Source organism: Trichechus manatus, unplaced genomic scaffold, assembly GCF_000243295.1.
Source record: "Trichechus manatus latirostris isolate Lorelei unplaced genomic scaffold, TriManLat1.0 scaffold00061, whole genome shotgun sequence".
NCBI classification, from domain to species: domain Eukaryota; kingdom Metazoa; phylum Chordata; class Mammalia; order Sirenia; family Trichechidae; genus Trichechus; species Trichechus manatus.
The window spans coordinates 14,447,864-14,455,590 of NW_004443997.1; the positions used below are offsets into that span (position 1 = coordinate 14,447,864).

Below are 7,727 nucleotides of genomic sequence, written 5' to 3' on the forward strand. Positions count from 1 at the left end.
AGAAGGGAGAGGGTTGACATGTCATGGGGTTGTTAACCAATGTCATAAAACAATATGTGTACTACTGTTTCATGAGAAACTATTGGTTCTGTAAACCTTCACCTGAAGTACAATTTAAAAAAAAAAAAAAAAGATTACACAGCTAGATGGGAATTTTTCATCATGATAGAAAATTCTAAAGGTATTTTCAGTAGGGCAGCTGTCAGCTCTTACTAGGAGAACAAACTGGTTGGCAGGGGGACATATTCCCAAGCAGGGCAACTTTGGAGATCATCCTTGAAATGTTATCAGATCCATAGTTTCAATCCATCCCATTTAGCAAAACTGCCTTAAGAATTTCAAATCGGGAACAAAAGCAAAAATGAAAATTCAAACCTCAGGGCCCAAAGCCACCCTAGCAAAGAACTTTCTGATTGACATCTTGCGCAGGCAGCACTGGTGGGCTCGTTTATTTTAGTCAAGGTATAATCTTTTATTGTTTTCTTAAGCTAGAATAAAACTTCAATGATGGAAAACGTGGTGAGATAAATGTTCCTGTCCTAAAAAGTGATATTTGTAAGAAGTATATTTGCATGCAGAAACATGCAGTATTCCAGTAAAAACAACTCCCTTATCCTTTCATCTTAGAATTCCAATTATGAGAGTATACAGCAGACTGCAAGAAGCATTGCTGAACAAGCTCACGAGCTGGCCTATGACCCAAATTACATGTCACCTTTTGCACAGTTTGCATGTGACAACGGATTGAATGTGAGAGGTAAGCATTCTTTGGGAAGATGATAGGGACTAATCTGGGACATAGTGTAACGGGAACACCTGGGCGGTGGGGTGTGAGGTAAGCTAGAGTGTTGGGGTGAGACTGTCGGTGTCCTATCCCAGCCTCCCACCTGTAGCCTGTAGCTTTGAGCAAGGTCAGCAGGCCTTAACCCTGGAGACCGAGAGCAGATGCATGTCATCACCCTTTCCCACAGAGGGTGTCCTTCAGAACTGGACTCCGTTGGCTACACAGGCAGGCGGAACCTGAAGCCCTTTATCGCCACCACTGCACTGCTTGAACTTGAGCCCAAAAGGCCTCTGAGGTCTGCCTGGAGGGCTTAGACACGCCTCACAGTTTAACATTCTGCCCTTTACCTGTCTGACATTTCACTTCCCCCTTCCTCTGGGTTTGTGGGACTCGTTGACAGTCTTTGCCTGCCAAATTGCTACAGCAGGTTTTGAAAAGGGAAGCAAAGTTAAATTGTCCTTGACTGAAGAGTCCTCCAATCTACTGAGCAATATGTAACTGGGAGCAGGCCAGTAGGTAACTCAGATCAAAAACCGGGATAAAGTGTTGATGGTAGCATTATCAGACTTAGTAGAGTCTGTCAGTTTCTTGCTGTTGTACTAGTGTGACATGTGAAGCATTTCTCAGCCTTGTGGAATTAAAATAGAAAGAAGCACATGCCATAGCTGTTTTGCTGATTAGAATACAAGCCTAGTCCTAGTTTCAAAACACTGGATATGTTTGTCCAAATTAGGATTGTAGGTAGAAACATGTAACTTTCTTAGTAGGCGGAATTTATCTTAACTAGATTTTGTCTTTACTGTGATTGATATAAACAGTGTGTGTGATGGTGGCCATTTTAACAAGCTCCAGTTGAAAAGGAGGAGGAAAGATATTTTTAAAGCTCCCATTAAATTACATGTAATTTCTTGGTACTTTTGTTTAACTAGTTATCAAGTTTTGAGTTTGGGGGATTTTTTTTTTAAATTTATTTAATTATCCCTTTTTTCTACTAGGGTATATTGACAAACTAAGTCTGCCAGAGGTGCAAGCTTTTGTCTCCTAGTACTTAACTTAGGTTTTCCATCTTGATTGACTCTTCCCTTTACAGTATATTACTCTGTTTTCATTTTAGGCGGAAAGCCAGATGACATCACCGTCCTTCTCTCAATTGTGGCTGAATATACAGACTGACTCGTCTAGATGTCAACTCCTGCCTTGCCTTTCACCGTCCCAAACTCTCCCCTGCCATGCGCTGATTCTGCAGGCAGGACCACGTTCCTTTGCCACTGATCACAGAGGCCAGTGATGTGAGCCTTTGGCCTGTCTTTTTGAGACCCAGTTGAGCTCTTTGTTAAGAACCACTACTGTCATTCACTAGCTCATATCTGCCAGCAACAACTGAAGAGAATCAAGATTGGAAGATTGGCCTTCATTTCTCCTTGTCCTTTTCCGTGATGGGATGGGGATTTTCAAAGTTAAAGTGACCGTTACCTTTCAAAAGTAGTTGAAGTATTGAAAATGAGTAATGTTGGTACAGCAAACTCAAAACTACATTGTGTAAAAGGGATTTTTAAAATCTAACAAATCGTATGTTATGATACATCTACTAGAAACATACATAATTCATCCAAAAAAAGTTAAATGTGTACTACACAGGCATAGTCTTTGTTATGATGATTGGATGTAGCTTTATGTTTTTATTATAAACTCTTACTTTTTTCAGAGGTTTATAATTCTGCTCTAAAACATTGGCTCTGGGTTATGGAATCTTGATCCCAGGAGCTTTTTTGTTAGAAATTGGGAGGAAAATTCGTTTTAGTTCTATGGATGCATATGTGTTGTGCTTTTTAAAAGATGCTTAATTGTGTTCCTGTGATTAAAATTTTGGCTGTTTGTTGATTAGTCCAAATCACAGGCTGGTGGCCTGATCTACAAGAGAGGTGAGGGAAACTCCTTACCAGATTTTTTTTTTAGTGGAAATTCTACTCAAGGTTGTAAAACTCCTCAAAGCCTAGAAATGTAATGTTATGGCTGAAAATCCTCCCAGCTGTCTGGTATGATGCCCCCGCATGGGAGCTCAAAGCCCACAGGCCTAATGGGTTGAATGGACAGCATGTAACTTGAATTCTGTTGGCTTTTCATGGTCAGGATACACAGTCTTACTATCGGACCTTTTATTAGTAGCCTCGCGTTCTCTAGAGCATGCACCAAATTCAGTGCGTCCACGTGGAAAGAGCACCGTGTGTGCAGAGGCAGCAGCACAGATGTCCACCAGTAAAACTTCTAGTGATAACACAATATTTGCAGTTGCCCTGAACAGACATTTAGGGGTTTCTGAATCAAGCTTAATAATGTTTACAGTTTCCGAATAGCCATTTTGCAGTGTATAGTCTCCTTATAAAACTACTCCGCATTCAGTTTTCCCATTATCTGCAAGCTCAAACTTATTTTTAAGGTTTGTGTACAAGTTGACTGCTGTAAAGATATATATTTTTGGGTCAGTTTTTTTCTTCATTAACTTGGTGGTAGAAAAATATATATACTTAGAAATCCTTAAATTAAAGCCATGTTTTATATGTAAGCCAGGTAACATTGGTGTATAGATGAGAATGCAATTAAACCTGGTAAGAATCTACGTGAGGAGAATATAGAGAGTCTTTTTCTCTAAAGGAGATACTTACTCCCTGGTTTATTGCATTAAAACTTATGTTTGAGGTTACCTCAACTTGTTTTAAAAGATTTTGTTTTGTGAATTTGTACTGTATATTTGAGTAACTGTCAAGCTTTTGTTTTATTTAAAATTGTTTAACATGTACCATGTACATGTCATTACTATATTTCAATGCATCATGCTTGTAACAGGCATTTCATTTATAATAAGAATGAGTTATTCATTTGTAAGCCGTTCGGTAATTTATCTACTATTTCTAAATTGGCATAATGTTAGGTATCTATTTTCAATCACCTTTAATTACATGTCAGAATGCCTTAACTACCCTAGCTTGATGAAACAATTCTTTGTTAGAGGAGATGGGGGGGGGTGGGTTGGGAAGGATGAGACTCGGTTTAAATAATGAGAAATTGTTGTGCAATGGTAAAACACGGAAGCGTGAATGGCAAGTGGCAGGGTATTTATTTTGCACAAACTATTCGCAGTCTCTGTATTTAAAAAGTAAAGAAAGTTGCATCCAGAAGGGTTTTGTTGGGAGGAATACATTTATACTTGGGCTGACAACTTCACTTCTTTTGTTTGGGGTTTTTAATTATTTCTGGTCAGAGGTACATAGCCTTATGATCTGGATATATTTTGCATTAATTTTCCAATGCCTACACTTAATTCCTGGGAAGAGCAACGCTGGTGAAGTTACTGGTTTTCCTCTGCTCTCATTTAACCTATCAAACACAATCGTTGCAGAGCTAGATTGGTGGTTTTACACAACTCATTTAATCAGCTTCTATTTTTGAGAAATCGTTGTTAAAAATTGACAGTGTGTTTCAGTGATGTTGAAAATAGTGGGACAAGAATTGAGTTTCACAGTGGAATTGACTTTGGACCTGGCCTGTTGGTTAGTGACATAAAATATTTTCCCTATTTTCTTCTCCCTGTCCTTTTTGTGTCATGCGCTTAATTTTCTGACTGCCGGGGGTCAGTTGGAGTGCTGCTTACCAGGCAGCTGCTCTCCCACTCTCAGTGGTCAGAGGCTGTATTGGACCCAGACTAGAATTCCAGGTCACAGGACCCTAGCCTCTGGGGGTGTGACTGTGCTATACCACTTGGTGGGTCTGATTCTGAACCTGATGTGTGTGTTTGTTATGTTTTAAATCAAGCAGTATAAACACACACGCACATTTGCCTCATGTAATAGACTTTTATAACAAAAGAGAAAAATTGGATTTCTAATTTACATATGGCAAATTATTTATCCCTCTCTGGATGCACCAAAGACCAGTAAAGTTTATAGCTTTTCCATCTATATTTATAAAGCAATACTGTATTATAAAAGTCAATATTTTTATCACATGCTTGAAATTTTTATTTCGTTCTGTTTTAAAATGTGCACTCTAAACATATCAGAACCTTATTTCTTCCTACGAACTTAAGCTGCCTGCGCACAATAAATTTTTTTTTACTGAATGGAGATGCAGTAGAGTCCATAGGCTCTTGAAAACTGAAATAAGAAATGAAGGGAAAAACCAAGTTATTTCTCTTGAATTACTCTACTGGCTTAATGTGATTGATGGGTATTAAATCACAAAAGAATTCATTCCAGGTGTGAATGTCTAGGGGTTGGGCTGTGTCTAGATTAGAAACTAGATTTCAAGCTTTACATGCTGGGAAAAGAGTTTCCTATCAGCGGCTTTTGTTCTGCATGGAACAGTAGCCCAGAGATGGAAACCACCTTCAGTACCACCAACCTACCACACCATGTAGCAGGGCAGGAATTGTGGGAGTTTCCTGAGTCAGTTTTGATGTTCTCAAGGTTATAAACAAGACTGGCTAGAACTGTAAAGGTTTGTACTTTGGGATGAGTTCATGATTGTCACCTTATACCACCTATGTTTGGTAGAAGCTACCACATCCAATTTCCCTGGAAACTGTATCAGATTTTTGCATTTAACAAATTTTACAATACCAAAAAAACAAAATTTACTTAAAAAACGAAACTATGAACAAAAAGCATTTGGATTCTATTTGTAAAAATAGATACGTAATAAATTCAATCTTTTTTGCAAAATTGAACCTCTCTACTAAAAAGTGTCCATGTCAAAATTTTAACCATTACCAGGTAGTTTGTGTCAAAGATGGCTAAATAATGGAAGCAAATTTGTATATACTAATGAGCTGCTTTTTTCTGTTGAGACTATCATACTTGTCTTACCCAAGAGGCAATTATTACCTGAATTGGATGTCTGAAATATAACTTATGCAGGAATAGTTCTGTAAATACATTTAAATAAACTGTAAAGATATTTAATAAATATAGTATTTATACTAATCTGTGTATTCCTTTTTAATTTGAATAGTAGGTAAAAATAGATTTATCATCAAACAAGACCCTGCCCTTGACACTGAATTTGTGGGTCTCCTTCCGGTCCTCATTTCCAAGCTTCTTAGTGACTGCACTTCGCAGCTATCGTTTTCTGTCTATTAGCTTATCTGCCTTAGCTCTTTTTCACCAGCTGGTTTACTATATGACCTTAGCTTCTTCAAAAATCCATCAACACAGATTAATTGAAACAGCTCTGCACCTTCCAAATGGTATGGACTGGGCCACAGAAAAACCTGGTGTCTTAAATTTAGCACTCTGTATCCAACTCCTAAAATCCAAACTGTATGTAATTTAACAGTGTAACTGTCTTTTACAGACCAGTGCAGCATCCAGGCTACTATTCATTATGACGCCTTCACGTCCTCAGTCCCCCTGCCTATTACAATGAGCGAATCGGAAACTTCAGCAAAGTGACCTACCGTTATACTCCTGTGTATAAAAGTTCTCCATGTAGTCATCTTCATTTTTTAAGAATATCAGAATTTCAGTGTTAATCATCAGTGTAAGCAAAAGATACATAAATGTTCAGCCTACAGTGTGAAAGGACTATGTTAAAATTACGTGGGCATTGCCAGTTTCCACAAAAAGCTTGGTGAAAGCCCATTTTCATTCACTGAGGAACATCTTGGTATGAACTTGAGTTTTTATTAGGTTATTGTGGGTAGCCATGACTCATTACTAAGCTACAAGAGCCAAATGTGTTCTGGTTTCAGTTCACAGTCCTAAAGGCATACTAATCCCTCAGCCACCTTTGTTTCTGAATTTCTCACCAAGGCTAAAGCATAGTTGCTTGCCAGTTGACACTTCCTTGTGATTTGATGGTTTCAAAGACTTAATAAGATGTTACAGAGTCTAGTTTGTTAGGTTATAATTGACTGTAAACAGGTTTGTGGGAGGGAGAGGCACACACTATAAGATACTACATAACAGTGTCTTTGTGCTAGATTTTTTAGTCTGTTTTTGCAGGTAAGAAGCTAATTCTTAAAGGGGCAAAGAACAGACATTTATCTTTCACCTCGTTCCGTTCTAAACCCAGGCTCTCTTGCAAGTAGAGGTTGCTGCTGTATGTCAGATAATACAGACAAAAAATTTTGGCATCATTTCTATTCTTTCCTGCCTCACGGAAAAAAGATCATCTGAAAATCAGAACAATTTAAAACTGAAATAAAATTTTACAATATATAGAAAGACTCTAAAGTGAGGAGGGGTGGCTATAGATTTTTATTTTTGACCTTTTTTTTTTTTCCCATGGGTTATTTTATCTAAAAAATCTTTTAACAAAATACAAGAAGCAATGGACAAAAAAAGTCATGGCATTACATGAGAAGAGGTTGCAGACCTTTTTACTATTTCTGAAAGCACCAAAGCTCACATTTGCAATCAAATACAAAATATTCCTGTCTGCTAATCACAAACTTCTGTTTCTACTCCAAATGTCTACTGATGAAAGGTTAAATACCTTTATAAAACTGACAAAGAAGATGTGAAAAGCTCTGGAGTGAGCCTGCACTGAAGTAAAGAATTCTAATGGGCTTTTTCCCTGCATAGAAAACTCAGGAGCCTCCCAAGTCACATCGTGGATTTGAGGTAAATTATACATGCTTGCCAAGCAGTTATTTCTAGATAAAGTTGTTGTATAAGATGGTGCCACTTAGAAGAGCAGAAGCCCATTCTTCATTTCATCTTGGAAGTCTAAGACAATATGTACTAAGTGTAAAAATGTGTTTGAAGTGCAAGTGAGCCAGTAAATGGTCTGGGGGCCAACTCAGTAGCCATGATTAAATGTTAAATGTGGAGAAACTGCCATTATTCATGTCCTCTTGACTGTCATTTACCAGACTCTCGGAAGGGTGGTTGAAGTGTTCTTGCTGACCAGAAGAAACAGCTCCAAAGAACATGCGAGAAAACTG

General features: G+C 38.0%; 2 protein-coding genes across 3 annotated transcripts in view; one reads left to right on the plus strand and one right to left on the minus strand.

Annotated features, from left to right (window-relative positions):
• Positions 1 to 5,763, plus strand: part of PPTC7 (protein phosphatase targeting COQ7) — a 42,195-nt gene extending 36,432 nt beyond the window's left edge. The window contains exons 5-6 of the mRNA XM_004379081.2: positions 628 to 757; positions 1,899 to 5,763. Of these exons, the coding sequence (XP_004379138.1) occupies positions 628 to 757; positions 1,899 to 1,957 (189 nt within the window). The 3' untranslated portion in view covers positions 1,958 to 5,763. The remainder of the gene's footprint in view (positions 1 to 627; positions 758 to 1,898) is intronic.
• A 1,278-nt stretch (positions 5,764 to 7,041) lies between these two features.
• Positions 7,042 to 7,727, minus strand: part of RAD9B (RAD9 checkpoint clamp component B) — a 19,069-nt gene continuing 18,383 nt past the window's right edge. For both annotated transcript variants that reach the window (XM_023733806.1, XM_023733808.1), the window contains exon 9: positions 7,042 to 7,724. In XM_023733806.1, the coding sequence (XP_023589574.1) occupies positions 7,596 to 7,724 (129 nt within the window). In that variant the 3' untranslated portion in view covers positions 7,042 to 7,595. The remainder of the gene's footprint in view (positions 7,725 to 7,727) is intronic.